This window comes from Chaetura pelagica, unplaced genomic scaffold (assembly GCF_000747805.2).
Source record: "Chaetura pelagica isolate M959 unplaced genomic scaffold, ChaPel_1.0 scaffold436, whole genome shotgun sequence".
NCBI classification, from domain to species: Eukaryota; Metazoa; Chordata; class Aves; order Apodiformes; family Apodidae; genus Chaetura; species Chaetura pelagica.
Window position 1 is genome coordinate 2,584,025 of NW_009953651.1, and position 22,104 is coordinate 2,606,128.

The 22,104-nt window shown below is 34.4% G+C and overlaps 1 protein-coding gene across 1 annotated transcript in view; it reads right to left on the reverse strand.

Moving 5' to 3' along the window:
• GPR123 (G protein-coupled receptor 123) overlaps nucleotides 1-22,104 on the reverse strand; it is a 211,493-nt gene that overhangs the window by 145,944 nt on the left and 43,445 nt on the right. The window contains exons 2-3 of the mRNA XM_010000051.1: nucleotides 10,002-10,073; nucleotides 6,304-6,375 (exon numbers count right to left, since the gene is read on the reverse strand). Coding sequence (XP_009998353.1) covers nucleotides 6,304-6,335 — 32 coding nt within the window. The 5' untranslated portion in view covers nucleotides 6,336-6,375; nucleotides 10,002-10,073. The remainder of the gene's footprint in view (nucleotides 1-6,303; nucleotides 6,376-10,001; nucleotides 10,074-22,104) is intronic.

The following is a 22,104-nucleotide window of genomic DNA, read 5'->3' on the forward strand; positions in this document are numbered from 1 at the left end:
ACAAAGGGTTTTAAACAAACTGATTTTTCCCATCCTTAAATTAAGGACACTTCCATTCAAAATATTGTCTTATTATTTATTGTCTTGATTGCTGAATGGCTTAGGCTGAATATTTGCAAACAGATGCAATTTAATTTTGTCTAGTTTAACAGTACTGTTCTGCCAGTGCCTCAATTTTATAAAAGGTAAATGCTTAATGTTAAGTAATACTGTGTGCTTCTGTACCAGTAAACCATAAAATTAGTGCAGTATCCAAGGTTAATGTCATACCACATGAATTACCTACTTTTGAAATACTGATGCATGTTCCTTTCTATCCAGTGCCTGAAGCCTACATATCTGAATTCAAAGATGTCTACAAACTTTCAGTTATCACAGAATTTCAAATCACTTATATATATATAGGGCATAGACTGGAGATGAAAATTGTTTCATTATCTTTTCATTAAAAAGGGTATTTTTAAAATTATTTATTTTACTTTTGTTATGTCTACCAAGTAAAGGACCTATACTAAACTGAAGATCCAATTCACATCAAAAGCAACATTCCACCAGTGAGGAACCTACCAAGTCTCAAAAGATCTGAAGCAGCTTTGGAAAGTAAAGAAGAAAAAAAAGCTCAAGAACCATGCCTTCCACAGAAACATGTACAGATACAGGTTTCTCTTCAAGACAGAAGAGAAAATATTGCTAATTTATGAATTAATTTAAGAAAGTTATGGAGTATTCCAGAAGCAATAACTGCTCATTTTTTTTGTACACAATTAATTTTTCACCACTGAAAGAATGGGGAAAAAAAAATAAATAACTTTGAACACTTCAAATTTCCTGGCAGTTTAAAGCAAAATTCTGCTAATACAGAAAAATAAACTGGCTGTTAAGTGAAATTATTTCTCATTATATTGAGTGACAATGAGATGCAATGATGTAATTGAACTCGTTAAATTTTTGTCTAACAGTGCACCATTAATACATTTGTGGTGCAAATCTCTTGGAAACGGAAGGGCTTTCAAGTATCTCTTCCAGTGTGTGTATGTCTAGAGGTGGAAATGAATGTTTGCTTTGTTGTATACCTTTACACTTTCACCTTTATCAACTGGAACTAAAAACACTGAGCATTTCCCAAAGACTCATTTTGACTTCACTACCCATGTGCCTACTGGATGTAAACCCTGACAACACATAAGCTGAAGCAGCTCAATGAACTGGGACATTAAATGAACTAAATCAGAAACACATAACCCTGACATTTACACTGAAGCAAATGAGAAGTAGTTCCACTAATATAAAAGAAGTTACAGTAGTATAAACTTACTGACAGAGGACAATATACTGAACTGAAGGACGAGGAAAGCAATCTGCACAGTCTTGCTTGGGTGGCAGTGAGAAGGCAGAAATACAAGGGTTTTCTTTTCTCTACTTTAACCTACTGCAGCATGACAATATTTCCAATCTGACGCAAATCCCTGTTTTCCCCTCGAATAGCTAGCCAGGCTCCATACAGCAAAACAACCAGAAAACCAAGTCTGAAGTTTGGTAATTCCACCTGGGTCAAAGGAAAACTTTATGTCTGGTCAGTATTTTAGGAAATGGGGAAAAACTCAAAGCCAATGTTCAGCAGATGCAAGGTACCTGGGCACCTGCCAGTGGTGCCCATTCTGTGTCTACAGACTATATGTACTTTCCATAGGTCCTATCAAATCATACAATCATAGAATTGTTTTGGCTGGGAAAAACCTTTAAGATCATCAAGTCCAACTGTTAACCGAGAACTATTAAGTCCACCATTAAACCATGTCCCTAAGCACCATATCTACACAGCTTTTAAATACTTCCAGAGATGGTGACTCACCCACTTCCTGGGCAGCCTCTTTCAGTTCTTGAAAACTGTGTCAGTGAAGAAATTTTTCTTAATATCCAGTCTAAACCTCCCCTGACACAACTTGAGGCCATTTCCTCTTGTTTTATCACTTGTCACTTGGGAGAAGAGACCAACACCCACCTCTCTACAACCTCCTTTCAGGAGATTGCTACCTCCATCAAGATATCTAGCCAGAAGTGACCTACACTGTGTTAACCTAGAAATTCCTGGCTACAGTTTCACTTACAGATTTTTGTTTCTTTTTACCACAACAGAAAAGTTTGTAACCCTTTAATTCAGTGGTTTTGCCTAGTACTGGAATAACAGAGTTCTTTAAAGTTCAAAAGTCAGCGTAAAGCCAGAAAACCAATATTTCATATTCTTCCATATTTTTCTGGCAATGTCCTGGTTTGAAATTTCCATATTATTATTAATAATCAGCAAATAAGGATCATGTTCACAGGGCTGTGCAAGTCATAAAGCAAATATATTTATATGCCCAGGAAACAAATAATTGCAATGTCTGGATCTCCAAGAATGGAAATAGCTTCTTCTCTAGCAAAACCTTCAGAAATCTTCTTAAATCACTCCAATAGTACACACATTTCTGAGCTAGGTATCTGCAGCACCCTGCAAATGTCTGGTTCTGTCAGACCATATATGCTATATATATATATGTTATGTATACTATATATCCATATATAGTATACATGATCACTGAAACATACATCCTGACTGCAATTAGAGTACAAGTCTTTTCTACATTATCCAGAGGCTTACAGTTTTCTGTGTTTTTTGTGTGTGTAATTTTCAAAACAATATTAGAATTAATTTTTTCTTAATTCAAGAACCACTAAGCCCTATGAAGAGTGTCTGCATTATCCCTGAGAGTTCAAGCAGTTCTCATTCCTCATTTTAGTGAATACCTGCCACCCTACTCTGTTTAGATATATGCATCACGTAATTAAACACCCTATGTCAGATTTTTCAGTTCTAATTCCATTTTTAACACTGAATTTGATTTATAAGATTGATTATTTCACCTGTCATTTGTGCTTGTAAACTGTGTAAGAAAATCCCATCTTTGTACCTCCCAAAAGTTTCATGAAAAGATTTATGTTCTTTGCTCCTTCCAGTGGACTCACGGCTCTCCCTACTGGTTTTGATAACAGCCTGCAAAGGTCCTTCTGTACTTCCATCTCTGCTAATGTAAGACAGTAGAGCTCTAATTACCCCAATCAACAATCACATAAATCAAAGCATATATCTTTACATTGCTCCTTCATCAATCTAAACAACATTCTATGAGCAGGGACACCTCACACTAGACCAGGTTGCACAGGCCTCATCCAACCTGGCCTTAAATACCTCCAGGGAAGAGGCTTCCACAACCTCCCTAAGCAACCTATTCCAGCACCTTACTACCCTCACGGTGAATAATTTCTTCCTGAAGTCTAACCTGAATCTACCCTCTTCCAGCTTAAAACCATTACCCCTTGTCCTATCACTACCCTCTCTGGTGAAAAGTCCCTCCTCAGCTTTCCTGTAGACCCCCTTAACTATTACTATGCCACTGATTTCCAAAGACTTCAAAATAAAAATAAATATGAAAAAAAAAATAAATTAAGTAACTAGTAAAGAACTATTAAAGTAAATGTACTGGAATGAAGGATGGCCCCATTTGTTAAGTCAACAGTAGAAAGGCAAATCAAATCCCAAATACTAAAAATGGAAGATACACTAAATGAATCAATAACCAAATCTTGTATCTTGAAAGAAGAATTCCAGCTTTAAAAACATCAAAGAAATAAAGAGACTATAGTGAAAAGGAAAAGGAAATTACAGGAAGCATAGAGGGACAATAAGAATTATGAAAAAAATAACTTAAATTTTGAAAAGTATACTAACACAAGCTGCAAATGATACTTTCACAATAGTACTATATTATAATTAAGAAATGAAGAAAGGATAGATATTCTAGATAGCTTAAATACATTTCTTTACTACTATTTTCTATTCTGTTAAGTAAGGTTGGTCATTTGGTTAATAGGTATTTATGGGTGAAGCCTGCACTAAATTCTGGAAATAATCTTTCCCAAGACCATCTACAGTACAACTACTTTTCTGCAGAAATTGCTAAAATCCAAAAAATACCTGAGCAACTCGAGGCCTTCTAGGTTAATTCCACTCACACAGAAACACTAATTTAAATGTTAATGGTTTTCATCTCCGTATGTACTACCATGTTAGATGTATATGAAATAAATGAATAGTTTTCCTTGTCTAGAAAATCAGTGATTTTTAAATATGATTACATGATACAGCTTCAATAGATGCATATTGATTTTTTTTCTTTTTTTCTGATTTGCCAGCAGTTTTTTCCATTTTTCTTTCTCCTGAAGCTCACTTGGTTACTCCATCAAATGCAAGTCCAAACTAACAAGTCTACAGTTACCTGTATTACCAGAATAATAATTTTTTTTCCACTGATGCATGGACATAACACCCATAAAAGCATGAAGAACCTGGCATGAAATGCATATATTGTAAGGTGCTGAAAGAAAAGGAGAGAAGGGAGGTGAATGAGACATTACTGGTGCAGAAACAGGTCTTGTGACTGATTGGCTCAGAAATGTATGGATGTAAAAATAAAATCTGGTAATAATATTGACCAGTCCTTGGTCTTGTTAAGAGAACTGTCACACAAGAAGAGGTGAGCAGTCTTGAAGATTTCATTAAATAATATTATTCTAAGTGAAAAGTGTAACAAGAATGTCACCAGAGAATTATACTTAAGAAAGGTCTAACTCAAATTCCTGCTATTAAATGGAGCTTCAGAAGAAAATAATACAAAAGTCATGGATCTAGATCCACTTGGAAATGAAAGTTGTTTTCACTTGTTTTCATCAGAGAAGATATGGCATAGTTACATTCATTAATGTGATCAGTAAGTATGCCAGATTTCAGCCTTTTACCTGGTGTCATCTTGATCTTATGGCAGATCTTTCTAGAAAGATTTGTTTTTCCAAGGCTGGAGAGGAAGAAATTTTGTAAGATTTGTAACACACTATGATGGAGTACAGAAACTGATTTCCCGTTCAGGAATGAAGACAGGTGTGAATGAAGATACAGAGCGCTCCTGGGTCTGCCCAAATGTCCATTTACATCAGAGCCCTTCCTGTGAATTGTCCCTTTCCCAGACAGGAAAGTCACAGCCAGATTATTCATTCCTATGATGTTCCATAACTTTAGCCATTCCTCTTTGTCCTTCTCTGAGCCTTTTCTAGTTTTGGTCATCTTTTTTGAGATGAGCAGTCTGGAACTACCCACAGTACTAAAGCACAGGTTATTTCCTTTTTTTCCAATAGTACAACATATGTTCTCCAATTTTTTAATAATACTCACTCATTTTTTTTAGATTATACTGAACACCAACCAGTTGTTTTCCTAGTGTTCTCTCTCCACTGTCATCTCAAAAAATCTTTCCTCTGTTTTAATGGTCAGCCCAGAACAGATTGGCTTTTCTCCCTTGCTTTACTTAATATTCACCTACATTAAACTTGATCTGCTATTTTCCTGCCCAGTCAAGTAGTCTTTAACATTACTTCTGTCCTTCAAAATCAACCTTTGTCTCTAAAACTCTGGTTAACTTAGTGTCTGCAAACAAACTTTGCCATCACACATTTTATCTCTTATTTCAGGTCAACTGATTCTCCCCGAAGCTGAACAGCTTAGCTATACTGCCATTATCTCCTGCTTTCAAGAACAGCCTGATAATCTATTGATCACCAGGCCCCCTGGCATGCTTATGGATATGCAAGTTGATTGCTTTGCTCCCTAGAGCATATTCCAGTACAGTCGCCTATGATAAACCATTAACTCAAATAGGACTACGACAAATGAAGTGTCAAACACAACACCACAAACAGTCAGTACATAATTGTATTTTTTAAGCAATTTGAACTACCCTGATATTCCAAATTTACTTGGTAATTCATCTTTTTTTTTTTTCCACAGTATATACGTACTTTTTAATATAATACACTTCAGAAGAAAAAAAAAGAAAAAAGAGAGAAAAATCTAATTGACCTATAATACGTGGTAAAGCAATTAATCCTTTTTAAGTCTCATTTGTGTGATTGACCTTTAACTATTTCCAGGACACACAAAAATACATTCAAACAGCAATGTCATGTTCAGCCTCTTTTCAATGTGAAAATGAAATTTAATTCTTTGCAGTTCTGGTAGATTTTACAATTAAAAATAGAAATAACATCTTCAAAGTATCAAGACATCACAATCAAAGGCTTGGAGAGGTGGGATTGTTTTAGTACAAGATCTGTAATTTTCTTACAATGAAAGTTTGTTTTCAGCTGTACTCAGGTAAGCCATGTGACAATTTGGATTTCTCATGTTTAAACCAAAAGTGGTAATATACTCACAATTTGTGAAGACTGTTAAGTCCAACAAACATTTCTGGTGTTAGGCAACCAATTCTGTTATTTGAAAGATCCCTGAAGAAGAAAAAAAAAAAAAAAAAAGTGAAACATTAGGTCTTATTCATATACACATCTATGTAATCACATCCAGCCTATGTATTTTTGACACTTAAGGAGTTGGATACAAATAAGAAAGAAACTTTTTTCTGTAACATAACTTAAATGGATTAAATAGATTTAAGAATTTTATATTAACATTATTGAGCAATATTCCACAATTAAACATACAATACAGCAACTTATATTAATTGCATTAAAACGTGGTTTTATATCTAGGAAAGAAAAAAAACCCAAAATTATTTTCAATAAAAAGAATTATCTTCAAAGACACTAGCACTTGTTTCTTTACTTCTGAAAAATAGCATACATTTTGTTGCATGCAATACACAGCCCAAATTGACATACTTTTATTGTTTACTAATATCTCATCTCATAGAAAGCACCCTTTCTTGCTGAAGAAATCACAGAAACCAGAGGGCAAATAATTTTTGAGCTAGTAAGAAGGTCAGTCTTGATAAGCACTTGCCAAACTCTTAAGAGCAATACTGTGGCTGCTTTAGACAATAAATAGTGCAAAACATTATGTTCGATAACTCTTGACTGTAGAAAGGGAAACTGATGTCTTCTGTCTGAGTCATACACAACATTTCCTCAAATTTTCCTTCTTATCAAGTATATATTTTTTTTAAATTGCAGTAATGTAAGGATTTTGAGTGATTATAAATCCATTAAAATATTAAAGTTGATCTGAATATATATTTCATTTAGAACCAGTGAGAGTCTTCTAATTCCTTTGTTACACTGTGTGGATTTTCTATTTTTCTATTGTTACACAAGAACACTAAAGTAATCAAACAGGAGAATTAAGGTTGTAGTTTGACAAATACAGCTACTGCTTTCATAGAGACATACCCAATCAGCTAGAATGTGAAGGCAATCTATTTAGAATTCACTACTAAGTCTTCTGTATATACTATTTTCTTCTAAGGATATGCTGTTGTACAATTAAATGATGAAACATTACATTAGAAGAAAACATTGCTTGTCAGGGTTATTAAGTAGGCAAGAGCTGAGAAAATACTGTGGATAACAATATAGTACAATAATTGCATATGGGCATTATTATTTAAGTTCTAATGAAAGCTACATAGAAAATAAAAAAATGAGATTTTAAGACAAACATACATACTTTTAGATCTCTATATATCTTTTTATTAGAAGAGGTCAATAGTAAACAAGAACCTACTCAGATTTCTTTGTTGGGTGGTGTTTTATTTCTGACTGAGCTAACGCTGAACACATATGGAAGAACTGCATCACTATGTGGAGCAAAATTTGGGTAGCAAATTTCATATAAACTAATCAAAACAAGTGCATATTTCTCTAAGTCTGGCACACAGTAAAATGGTGTGTTTAACAAAGAGAAAACTAGAAGCCCTTTTCTCCAAGTTTATTTTAATGAGTGTAATTTTCACAGTAAGATATATGGCAGTGGCTGAAAACTCTGTATTGTAAAACATTTTTTAAAAATATACTAGCAAAAAGAAAACAAAGCTTTCTGTGCAGTCCTGCAGACTAATACATATTATATTAGACATAATTCAATTATTAATGTACAAAACTAGTGCTCCTTTTCAGGAGTAAGACATTTAACTTACTTACGTTGACTCGTAAAATTGCTGTTAGATAAAACTGTATGATCCCCTGTTGAATAACCAAGTGCCATAACTTTTGTGCTCCATAAATTTTCAATTTTCATCAATTTTGTGTACACCTTTTTGAGTAAACCCATGAAATAATTCTGTTTGTCATTCAAATACAAATGATAGCAGTTCTCCAAATCATTCAGAGGAAACATTTTGATGGTGACGACCTGCAGTTTGCCCATCTGACTTATCATTGTCGTCTGTCTGGCAGTTGCCCATATTACATCAGCTTCTGCTTTTGACAGTATCACTTACATTTTACGTGTGAAATAAGATATGAACATAAAGTCTTATAGTAATTACTGTATTTGCATTCAATGGGAGTTTACACTATTTATTCCTTTTGCTCAACTGCCTGCTACAGAACATTTGCACTGAAGGAGTGCAGAGATTTTCTTGTTTACTAGATTACATTCATTGCTTCACTAAACTACACCAACTTGTACCAAACACATTGTAGTCTAGCAAATTAATAAATTCCCTGTCTCTAGATTGCTCCTAGTGTTACTCCTTCATTGCAGCAATCGGGTTTTTTGAGATCTAGCATGATAAATCCCAATGTTGTCATTCCTAGTTTGCTGAGGAGTCTTTTCTTCTCACTTTTCCCAGTACCTACTGACTTCCTCTTCCTTGACTTCTCTCCTGGGTGACCTAAAGCTCCAGGAATGAAATCTTCAGCTGTGCAGCCCATGACTTGCACAGGTTTCCTGGTTTTCCCACAAGAGGTCAGAGTTGTGTTATTAGAGTGTGCGGCCAAAGCAAAAATTAGCATCCATTGTGATAATTTCATTGTATTATTATTCCTCCACACAGAGAAAGAAATTTTTAACCTAATGTTTACACTACTGCTTCATTGTCATTATGTTGTTGGCTTTTTACTCAAATGTACTAAGGCTCAGTGACTGGTGTTAGAAAATACTGCTACTCCTATGATCAGAGATGGAAATCTCTTACTTAAGGTTGTGCAACCAAAAAAAAAGCAGAAGAATTTGTAAATTTTTTCTGTGAATTTGCATTCCTCTTCATATAATCTTCCCATCCTATGAAAATAACCTCTGTTTTCTCATAGGTTTTGTCATCACACAGCACCTTTGATTGCAAATTTGACTGACTGATGTCCTGGTTAACCAGTACATGGACGTTTGGATGCTGTTGCTTGGAAAGCTACCATTAAAAAGGGTCCATCACTCTTCCTTCAGGCTGAGCAGAACCAAGGAGACTCTGTAGTCCTTGTTAATTAAAAGCAAAAGGGCTCTCTTGTAGGATCATAGTAACTTAGATACTTTTACCCTCTACAAACATAGTTTAAAAAACAGCCAGAGCTTTCAAATAGTACTATGACATTTTCAAAGAGACAAATGCAAGGATGATGAGTGTGGAATATATTATATAAGTCCTGTTTCCTTAGAAGACCATGCTAAAAATAAAAAACAAGCAGAGTCAATATGAGAAGTAGGACAATGACAGTTGAATTCTGAACCATGACATTTTCCTTTCTAAGAATTTATTTTATAGACCTGATCTGTGATAAAAGTAAATTAGACCTCACAGAATAAAAAAATCTTAGCATAGCACAAAACACTGTTTACACATATTTAAACCATTTGTTTCTGGTTAATATCTGTAGTGATATATTGTTTGCTAAGTCATTAATTAGGTGTGTCTTTTAACTTTGTAGATGTAGTTGTTAGGACATTTATTGGAAAGTAAACATAATTTTAAATTGGAAAAAGTAAAAAAGAAGAAGGAAACAGTAAAACAGAAAGGAAAGAATAAAAAGGCATGGTCAATTTAAAAAGCATAGTATATAATCTTCTATTTTACAGCCAAGTTCCTTATGTGATTATTGCTTGGTGGCATATTTCAGTTGCACAAGAACAGCAATGTCAATACAAACACAGTTTGCAGAATAATTCAAATGGAATTATTACTTACAGGCGCTTCAATTCTGAAAGTCCATAGAATGCCCCTGGCTCAATTGTGCTGATCAAATTATTTTTCAGATCTCTAGAGAGACATAACAGGAAGAACAATTCATTCTCATTTTACCTACTGTACTACTGTTTAACACAAAAAGTGGGAAACACAATTTAATTTAACCTTTATCTGCCTTAGCTAAAACCAAGAATTAATTTATTTCAAAAAGTAACATCAAAAATATAATAATTTGCAGTTTATAGAAACAGATATTTTCCAAGTAAGATGGTTAAGATTAGATTATAAAAAAACACAAAAAAACCACACATTAAAATCTGCTTGTTTTAATTCTTCTCCTATTGAAACTTTTCAAGCCAGGCTTACCAGTCATTCTTGCCCCAAGAATAATACTTTAATCAATTAATTAATAAAATAATCAGTCAGCAATGGAAAAGACTTTTAGTATGCTTAGTCACTGTGCTTTGCACTTTGCACTTAATAAATTTCTCATTTCCACCTAATGCAGGCAAAGCAGCTGGCATGCAAGACATAAACAATATGTCAGGTTTCTGTCCTGAAATACAAGCATTTTCTCGTGTTTGGCAGATAGGTTCTTCATTTTGTACTTGGTGACAATCCAGAGGATTGGTTGTTGAACAGATAAAGAATATTTCACTGGCATTAGTAATCTCATTTGCTCTTGGCACAGTACATGGGACCATGACATTGCTCTCAGCTCAGTCCCCACAGAGACTTACTACTGAATTGTCTCAAGACTCCTGTGCTGTGAACCCTGAAGAAATGCCTTCAGTGCAATTAGATGAGCAGGCTGAGGAGATAAATGTTGTAAATTTTTGTAGAGTCAGTGTTCATCTTCTGACAACTTGCAACTTATCAGGAATGACTGGAGCACAGTAATACCAATGTTATTTCTCCCACTGGCCACTTCCAGGCTATACAGCACATACACTGCTTGACTCTGTCAAAGTATGGATGTATCAACAGCCACATGAGCCATCTTATTTATGACTTTTTTTGCTACAAATAAAATGCATACTAAGTGAAATATTTTCGTTCCACTAGATGTGACTGTCCTCAATAGGGCAAGACTTCACCCCAAATGTTGAGTTCACAATAGGATATGTTTGAATTGAAAAGCCACAACCATAAATAAATATTTCTGTATTTTCATAGAGATATGAAAAGTATTAGAATTTTTTTTAGCTATGCAAGTCTGAAAATCAGTGGTTTAGTTTCTTATTGTTTTTATCTTCACTTCCTTTATCTGTTCCATTTTTCACTATTAAATAAATATCTGTTCATTATGCAAATAAACTCAGTAAGATATGCTAATCTCAGTGCAACACAAATAGAATGAATATTACAAGAACCTAATGAAAATGCACCAGCTATTCCAGTTATCTAATTCTGATGCAACTTTTAAATAGTAGTGCATGGCTGTAAGCATATAGAGGTACTTTAAGCACACACATTATATCATTCCTATTGCCGAAGCCATGGTGGGAGTCCCTCCCTCATTGCTAAGCTAGTAAAATACATAAAACCCAGAAGTACTTCCTTTTCCCTGCCACTGTGCAGTACAGAGATATTTGTGTTTCTACTGACTGGGAAAGGGAGGGAGTCAGAGCCAATGAAATTCCCCATAGTCTCAAGAAATCAGTAACATGAGCCAGAGGCAAGGAGAGAAAAGGTGGTCACAGGAGGGAAGAACAAAAGGAAAGCATCAATTCAGAAGACATGTAAAAGTGCCAGAAAGGAGCAGAATATGGGCAAGGACCTTAATGGTAATTTGAGCATCCATAAGAAAGCTGCACGGTCTATAGCTAATTTTATGCACAAGCCTAAGATCTTTCCTTTCTTCTGGAAATCACACAAGCAAAACAGTGGCAGAAACAGAGACATCAAGGTTTGTGCTTGCACTGACTCTTATCTGGCAAAGTACACAACCACCCCATGGACTACAGCCATCCTCCTGTGGCTGTTTCACCCTTCTTCCTATTCCCTTGTCCAGGAAAAGCAGTTTTCTTCCTTCCTTTGTCTCCTTCCCTTCTCCTGAATTTGGATGAAAGTGACAGTAGCTTATTTAATCACAAATGAAATACAGGCAATAGTGTTTGCTAACATGAAAACACTCTCTAAGAATTGGAAGCCTTTTTTTATTTTTTTATTTCTTTTTTTTTTATTGTGTGGTTAGACATTTTTGTGTTAGTTCCCTGGTACAAGCAGCAGCAACTACGTATTTCTTCTGCCTCCATCTGCTCAAGAAGTTGTGACTGTTTCTTCAACTCTGAATTTTCCACACCTTCTCATAATCAAAACTGTTTATAGACAACTTCTGCAGTCTCTTCTCTATAGAGTGCCATCAACTTGTAAAACAAGTCAATTAATCTACATGAGTGTATTTTCCTTCAATGGTTTAGGATTTTTGTGAGTGAACCAAAGCCTCATTTTTTTTAACTTTCAAATACTCAATACTGAACAGTTTTATCTGCTCTGGTTCTGTTCACTCCAAACATCAGGACTTAGCTTTCTTTAGACAACACTACTGACTGTATCCTCATGAATTATATGTAGAGTCTTCTGCTTGCACAGTATGTTAAATATGAAACTACTTAGGTTGAAGGAAGTTCTTAACTTGCAGAAGTGAGTCCACATGGAAAAGAATGAAACGACACTGTTCTTGTTATGTGAAATTCTGTATTGTTAAAAGACAAACCAAACAAAAACCCTAAGCCAATACTATAAATCCTTTGGAACTATGCTGATTTATCACAGGCTTTACATTGGGACACATCTGAAAACCACTTAGAGGCATAGTTCAGAGCAAATGTCCACATTTTAGGCAGGGGAAACTGACAGTTTTAATTATTTATCGTTATATCAATTACACACATTCTTTATTAACTGACAATTCATCTAAATGCTCCTCAAGTTGTAATAAGGTGATCACCTCTTACAGCCAACAATGGTAGGAGCTCACAACAAATATAAAAGTCAGTATGAGGGGCAAATTATTGACAGGTAAGTTTTAACGCGAGTCAAAATAACCAAGTAGACAAAAGGTCTTCCACTTAGTGAAATTCTCTCTGTTCTAGTTTATGGAAATTCAGTTGTTTCCCCAGAACGTGTAACCACATAGGAGAAAACAGCACCAGCCTAAATTATCATCTACAGGAAGAGAAAAGACTAGTTTCATGTTAGCAGAAGGCAGACCATTTCAAGGAAAAGCGTCCATTGCTTGCACTGTCCCAGACAAGACATCTGGTCTCCTTATTTTGGAAATTACACTTAAATTAGGTAGGTCATTTTAGTAAGGTTATTCTCAGAAAATTGTAGATTATTATACTACCCACAATCCTGGCACTTTCTTACTAATTAGTATTATTCCATAATGTTTCCATATACTTCTGGCCTAACAAGATAGGTATTTTCTTCCTTGTTCTTGAGGGCTAAAATGTGATTAAAATAAATAAATATTAATCAGAATTTTTACTGCTACATTAGGAGAATCTATTTCCTTGCCTCCCACTTTACAAAATTACTTCTATTAAAATATTAAATTAACTTCTCTCATTTTGTAATTTAGCAAAGAGTTTGCAATATTGAAGTCTTACAGCAAAGAGTATCAACTTTCACTGAGCTAAATAAAGAAAACAGAGTAAGTTTGGTTGTATGTTTACATTTTTTCCCCAAGAGCTACTGCTGAGGTTTGGCAAAAGGTCATGATCCAAGGCATGCCAAGGAGCAGCCCAGCCTGGGCCACACACATGCACACATGCATACACACCAGGACAGCGATTCTATCATCAAGCAAAAGAGAAAAGGGAAAGAACCCCAGTATCATAATATTGAATGACAACAGCATGACCCAATTAAACTCCAAAAAGAAAGCATTTTCTAACAGTTGTGGTTTTGCATCATTTTTGATACAGCACTCTAAAGTATCTATTCTGAATCCAAATGACGTGTCGTTAGTGATGTGGGAGTATGTGTCTCGTGGCACAACCTGAAAATAAATCAAAACCAAGTGCCTTGTAGAAGTACAGATAGATGGAAGATACATCAAGTTAGCTGCAGTCGTAACAACTGAAGCACTTACACACAGCTCCACAAGAATAAAATACTACAATATTCATTGAAACATGCTTCCCCTAATTTTATTACAGTTGCTACATCCTCGCTTGCCTGATACTCTGATCTTTACTAGACCGGAACAGATAAAATAACAACATAGAATGGACACCGTTATCACTAAAAAACAATCTCAAATGGTTACAGTAAGTTAAGAGAGGAGAGCTTCCTTCTCACTTACATGAATTTACATGAACTCCATACAATAACCATTAAACACTGTCTTCCTACACGTATGCCGATAATTGGTATGTGTTGGCAAACAATAGCCCTACAGTTAAAAACACTCAAGGATTGTTTTACTAGGTATCACAAACTGCTGGGAGCTTATCATCTTACACATTAATCTTTGAACTAATTTTTACTTACTAAAGACATTTAAGAGGAGTTACCTCAACAAAAGCAGCTGACTTAAAGAGGAGAAATCTGTGTTAGAAATATTCACTTCCTGATAGCTTAGCTGAGAGGTAAATGAAACAAGAGGAAGAGGCTACTAATGAGACTTTAGAAGAACATTTAATAGCTACTCCAGGCCTCTCAGCTATTAGACCTCTTCCACAGTCAAATTCCTCATTATCTAAATGTCTTCTTGAGATTTTTGATGCTTCAAATTCACAGTATGTACTTACACAGTATAAAACACAGTCCATTAATAAAAGAATCAATTTATCTTAAACTACATTCTGACATTTTGGACATTTTGTACCAACACCTATGCCCTCAGACACTGCAGCTTCTTCCCCCAACTTACAATATGTGCATAACAAAAATGCTCAACTTATTCCAGTACTTTTATCAAATTCTTCACTCAAATACATCCTTCATAAAGAATTATATATAAGTTGTACCAAGAGGACGTCTGTGTTTAGAAAGCTGTCATTATGGTGCTGCAAACTTTCCAAAAAAGCTCTGAGAAGAGCAATCAGCTGTTGAGCAGATGCCAAATACCACAGAAATACGACTTACTTTCCATATTTTGTATATTACTATGAAAAAAATGACAACAAAAAGAAGTCACATCTTCCACTTCTTTCTCATGCAAAATATTCCATCTAAACTAAATGGCACCTTTGCCCAAGAAATGAATGCAGACTTGGCACCCTTGAAGAAGATTCACTTTTAAAGGGTCATTATGATCACAGTGGTAGGAAAGAGGCATAACCAATGAAGACAACACGTAGCACCTACCCTGAAGTCACAATAGCAACTGTCAGGGTTAGCAGTCTTTTATACAGGAATAATTAGGATGATATTGGTAAAATATGTTTGAACACATTTCAAACACACCCATCTGTAGAGTGTGTATCAAGAGCCAGTGACTTATTATATTTTAATGGTTTGGATATTATCAAAAGTTATTTTCATTTTCCATTATTGGTGAATGCATTGTTAGTCACATACTGTAGACTGAGAAACAGGTAGATTAAGTAATGCTCATTTCCTGGAACCATCATCTATAACTAAAAAAAGTAGCTCCCATAAAATTCCAGAGATCTTTTTTGTTGGTTGTTGGGTTTTTTGTTTGGTTTTATTTATTTATTTATTCTGCTTTGCAGAATTAGAAAAGCTATGGTTGTGCTTCAGCTAAATTTCAAGTCATCAAGATAAATCATTTTTCAGATTGTTCCCACAAGACAATAAACATAAACATGCACATAAACATGGACAATAATTGTGAAATAATTGTTTATCTTGGCAGACACAAAGGCTACAGGTCTTTTGGCTGTTTAGTATGTCAGTACATGTTGATTATGTATTTTCCTTTAATTTTTATTTTCAATCCAATCCACTACTGTTTGAATTACCTAAAACAAAAAAACCCCAAAGCTGCTCCCTGTTCAAGGTACTAATGGATGATTGTTTCAAATAAATCACTTGATGAAAATAATGACAGAGAACAGAAAGGTCATCACATTTCAGATTTTTACTTTAAGGACGATGACCCATTCACATCACATGTACTGTGGTAATTTGGCAGTTATTCAATATTTACGAACATGCATAAGTAAAAATGTTAAACAAAGCTCCATAAAGGCAGCTGAAACAAAACAGATACAGCCTTTATGGATGTTTGCTTACTCAAAGTATCCCACAGAATGATACTATGTATTTCATTGTAATGATTATAATCATAGAGAGAGAGCTTCTCAGGCCCAGAGGATTGTAATTGAAAAAACAGTATGTCAAATAAGGAAAAGTGAGTAAAAAACTTAGTAATGCAGTATAGACATTAATTGCAAATTTTCTATTGATACCTTTTTTCTCTACATGTTTATATTAGAAAATAACATTTTTAAATATTAATTTCTCCAGTATAAACTCTAGTTTTGTTCTAAATATACTATCAACCAATCAGAATTTGGGATGAAGATGCAAAATCACTTGCTGTCTAACTTTGGTATTTTACTGTTGATAGTTCAAAATGAAATGCACTTTCTAATGAGGAAAATTCACCTGTGCTTTCCAGATTCTCTTCCTTTGCCCTGTTATCAAGAAGAAAAAATTCAGCAAAATAATAAAAGTCCAGACATACACAACTGATCTTATATATATTTTCTTTTCCTGGAAAATGCCTGGTAGGTCTGCAGGTTACTGGCAATGCAGGTGCAAAAGCACATGCTTGGCAGTTGTAATCTGGGGAGTCGAGATGGAACAGCTGTGCTACCCAGCAGAAGGAGACTCATGGATCAGTTAGTTCTATGAGGCCCAAACAAGACTGAAAAGTCAGAAGCAATAAGTGGCAAGGGAAGCACATAAAGTCGGTTTCAGTGTCCATAGCTTTGCAGACAGCTCTGTAGCGCCAGCAGAAAATACCTCTGTCGGTGTTGGCAATCACGCTCTGGCATCCAGCAACAGATTTGGTGTCACATGGATTACGTGGCAGAGCTTGGATCTCTGTGTAACTATGTTGAGATGTAATGAGCACAAAAAACTTTGGTGGCTGAAGAGAGTCAGAGGCTTCCCTAATTTCTATACCTATTGGGACTTCTGTGTGTTCATGCCTTGAAGGCAGCTCACCATGGGTTAAGTTTCTTGACACATTCTGCTCCTTTTGAAAAAAAGGAACACTGTTGGATGGAAAAGAACTTTTCTCTATATATAAAAGTTATATATATGTATAACTGAAGTGCACATTCCAAACAAAGTCTAAACCAAACACTTATAAAGTGAAAAGTATTTTCTACTGAGAAATTTGTAAACTCAAGTATAAGAATTGTTATTCCACATTCTGAGACTCTACTGTTACAAAATTTCAGTAATGTGTACTCCACATCCTTAGGTCAAATTTCAAATTCTGGAATCACAGTTTAACAGCATACTTACAATTTTGAAAATGAAATATTAGACATTATTTCCAGTATTTTAAGAAGTCCATTTGATTTAATTTTCCATAGTAAAATACAGAGATTTGCACTTCTATGCTAAAGTATCAGATATATCAGGGTAATGAAGATATATTTCTTGAGGTGAATAAAATATAAAATGTACAAGCCATTTTATCATGGAGTTTTGGGTGCTCTTATTTTTTTAAAAAGAAATAATTGATTCTTTTTATGTTACTAAACCAATATTGACTTGGAATAATAAAATTAAATCTATATTGAATTGCACTTTTAACTTCAAAGAAACATTTTCTTCCATGGCTTAAAATATTCAATGAAAAGATGAAAGAATTCCACCTTGAGTTGTACAGGAAAGATAAGTGCCTGCAGATGGCCCACAGATTAGCTTGGAGTAGTTTTGAACAAAAAATAAGATAGTTTACTACTCATTGTAAATCAATAAAGTAATAATAAACTTTTCTATCTTTCTGCCTATTATTTCTATGTAATTTCATTAAAAGAGTAAGAATCTCAATTAACAACATCACAAAGAACATAGTCGCAGGTTATATACTGAATCCTGAGCAATGTGCTCCTGATTATTTATTTTATGATGGGAGATGGACAGGAAAACACTGCAATAAACTTCAGTCATCTCCAGGAACAAGTGCACTCAAAGCCTCCCTTCCGATTTACCTGGGAATATAACAATGACCAGATATATCCAGCGTCTCCAGAGCAGGAAGATTTTTCCAGATAATGAGAGGGGGAAACAATAAAAATAGAGGTCATTTGAACATTCAATTCAGCAAATGTTAGAGGGGAACATTGATTACATAGAAATCCAGTCAATTTAAACTGTCATCAAGTGGTTTAAGGATAACAGAGTAGAATTGGCTCCAAGCAGTTTAGCTCAGAGGAGTTATGACTTTGTGAAAGACAGGTCTGGGAGATCTTCCCTGGAAGCCTTTAACTAAACTGGGACTTTGGTAATAACCTAGACAAATTGAAGTAATTTAGAAAACAACCACCTATGCCAATAAGAAGGCATATAATGCCAATAAGAATTGTCTTCTGCAGAAATCAGGGTTAACAAGTATCCATTTCAATGATGCTAAAGAATTTCCTTTAATATTTTCACTTAAGTTTTTACATTTGCACTTTTCTGCAAATACTTGCAGAAATTTAAAAAATATTTTTTGCTAAAATTTCATATGAAATACCAATGAATGACAGAGCAGACTAGAAATTTGAAAAGTAAGGAGGCTATAGGTTCAATATGAATGGAAAAATTCTACACATTCTTTAACCTCACTGCCATATACTTTATATGCTATGCATATCATGCCTGAGACTTTCCAGTAAAAAATATTTTAAACACAGTGAAAAAATTAAATTTATTTTATCTCACAAGTGCCAGACTGATACTAATTTCAAGACAGAACTTCTCCCATTAAAAATAATTAATTGGAACATACTTTAAAACTTGGTAATGCTTGACATGTTCTTTTTTAATGATTTCCATGAATTGTTTTTTTTTCCTGAACTTTTCAGACAAAATTTCTATTTTTAAAATAAGTTCTCTTTTGTTTACATAAAAGTCTCAGTTATTCAGCTCTAGAATATGCAAAGATTATTTTAAAAAAGACAACAACAAAAATCAACACAACACAACCATAATAACACAAAACAGTGGTTGGGGTAACAGGAACACCCACAGGTCTTCAAGCCCTGAAAGTATATGAAAAATTGAGGAAATAGGAAAGAAAGCACAAAAAAAGAGGATGTGGGGAATGAAAGATTATGTTATTGTTGGAGATAATTATTGCTAAATGCTGTTAGTATGTTTCATTCAGTTGAATATCATTTTCTTTCTTATCCTCACCAAACACAGTAATAAAGCTTCTTTTCCCAGCTTGTTTTTTCATACCTTCCTTCATGGCATCTCTTATCCTCCTTTCTTCACATTGGCTCTCCCTTAGTCCCTCAGAATCAGTGCTTTGTTTCCACAATCCTCCTCCATAAGGTCAGGGACCCATTTATTCTCTCCCACAAATAATTCAGTTTATTCATCAAAACAGTATTCAGACATTCAGGGGAGAGAAGCCCACAGGTGCTTTGGGGAGCCACAACCCAATTTATCTGCTCCCTGCCGAGCCAGCTGTGCCATGCTTGTTTGTTAATGAGTTATTTAATTTTCAGTTAGTTGTAGAAGTGAATTAGGACTGTATTTCTCAGTAAAGCACACACACTCTATTGATAATAAAAGCATACAGAAAGGGGACTAATCAGCAATTGATATCTTACTTATAAAGCTCAGAATCAAGCCTATATATAATAAATCCTAACAAAACCATTTGCTACCAAAAAACCTGTTAATATCTTCCAGTGCTGCTAGAGCCCCAAGTATTAAAGAAGAAACTTCCATGGCAGCAGAGGTGCTTTATGGTGGCTATTTTAACACATGTATTTATAAATCTGCACTTGATAAATCTTCTTAAAGGATGACAGCACCTGACACAAATCGTATTATCTTAATGACATCATTATATGAAACATCAGATGAGTATATCATACAGCTGAGACCACTATTTGTGGTCCAAATAGGAAACTGGAGCCTAGATGCTCACAAATACAATTGACTTCCTGAAATTCAGCTAAACTTAATGCTGCATAAATTAAATAAAAATTCAAAATTACTGAAATAGCTCTGTAAACTAACTTTACAAGTTAATTTTATATTCCTGTCATTTATGACTACTAACATTGACTTTTGATATAGAACACGTTATATAATTTTTCTAACATGCAATGCTCTGATAAATCTATTCATTACTGTGCTATGGCAAAATTATAATCTTAGTGCCTAATTAACCAGTTTGTTCAGCTATAGAAGTAACAACTTGTATTGCAACAAAATCATGACTTCACAGCAAGCATCCAGGCAAAACTCCTAAGAAACACTGCAAACCCTGTTGCATTCTAAGAGGTGAGTAAAAATAATTCCTTTTAATAACAACTTGTATATCTAATAAATGTATCAAAACTGGTAGACTAGTAGACTATTCTAGGTAAGGAATACAGCTACAGATGATTCTGAGGAACAGACATTGTGTTTCATTGTACAGGTGCTCTGCGCTGATTGACAACACAGGAAAGATGATTTCATTCTAACTTGACAGCAAAAGTGATCTGCAAATTGTGACTTCTCACTCCTGCCTATGATTGTCTAATACAACTTTCATTCACTCTGTTTCTAAACTAATCACTTTCTTTTAACCATTAGTGATTTTTCCTGTATTTATTTCCCTTTGTTTACATTGTTATTCATTGAATTTCAAGGAGAAATTTCTGTCTTTTTACATACTCTGCGCACTTTGTATATTTGTGCAATAACAACTGTATTAATTATGAAGCGGTTTTTCCATCAAAATATTTTCCTGGGACTATATTTAATAAAAATATGTCTTCTGTTCATTCCTCACACTTTAAAGCATTTTTATCTTTTACACCTGAAAAGATACAGGCAGTATGTTTTGCCCTTTTAAAAAGCTACGAACTCAGTACCTACTCACAAAACACAACACAGCACTAGACTGTGGTCTAAATGAATTTTAGGCAAAATTTTATAAGTTTCTTAATATTTTTATTAAGTAAAATGAATGATTGAATTGCAGATTATGACCATCAGCTGCAAACCATTCTTCCTAAACACATCAAATATTTTCTACAGTTGTGTTATTAACTGTTTAGATACTCATATAATTAATGTAATAGAAATGACTACATAAATGGAAAAATGTTTTGATTATGTGAGAGACATAAGGAGTGCAAAGATAATGACCATTGCACTGCTAAAATATGATGCCATGGAGAACTTGTCAAGGTATTTCATTTACATACTAAATAAAATTTTAGCAATGATTTAAGTACTGATCAAGTCAAATTAGAGTCTGTATTCCTAATGTCCCCTGCATCTCTTTGTGAAGGAAGCTTTCATGGGTGAGTTTTTACTAGTTCTTCGTAAACTAAGCTTCATATTTCTGTACATCAGGAAGGACTACATTTTTCTTATTCTTTCAAAGTCTTAAATAATATGAACAACAGAACAACACCCATCTATGGAAAATACAGAAAACACTGTATTATATTCTTATTTTATGTTGATTTGATTAGAAAATTGTAATCTTTTAATTGAAAAACATTTACCATTTACTATGTAGTTTGCATCACAGTATTTAATTCTCCCAACCAGGCTTCTCCAAAAGTGTCTCTACTCCAATAACTACTTCATTTGCCAATAGATCGAAACCTGACCCTGGACCCTTCTGTGTGTCTCTCTTATTCAAAACCACTGAAATATATCTTCCTTTAGGGGAGACTTATTAATGGGGAAACTATGTTGTTTTAAACTAGCATTTCCTTTCTAAGTTGCCATTTTTTTTCAAGAAAACTCACACCTTCTCAGCTGTAACCCAACTAAACGTCTCCATGCTTCATGCTGATTTCAGTTCTAGGTAATATAGAATTAAAGTTCATTGTAGCTATTTGTGAACTAGCAGAATCTGAACTTTATATTAGAATATCACTGTGAATCTTCCCAACAAGTGGTCTAACATGAAACTGGTTTATTGGGGATCAGGTCA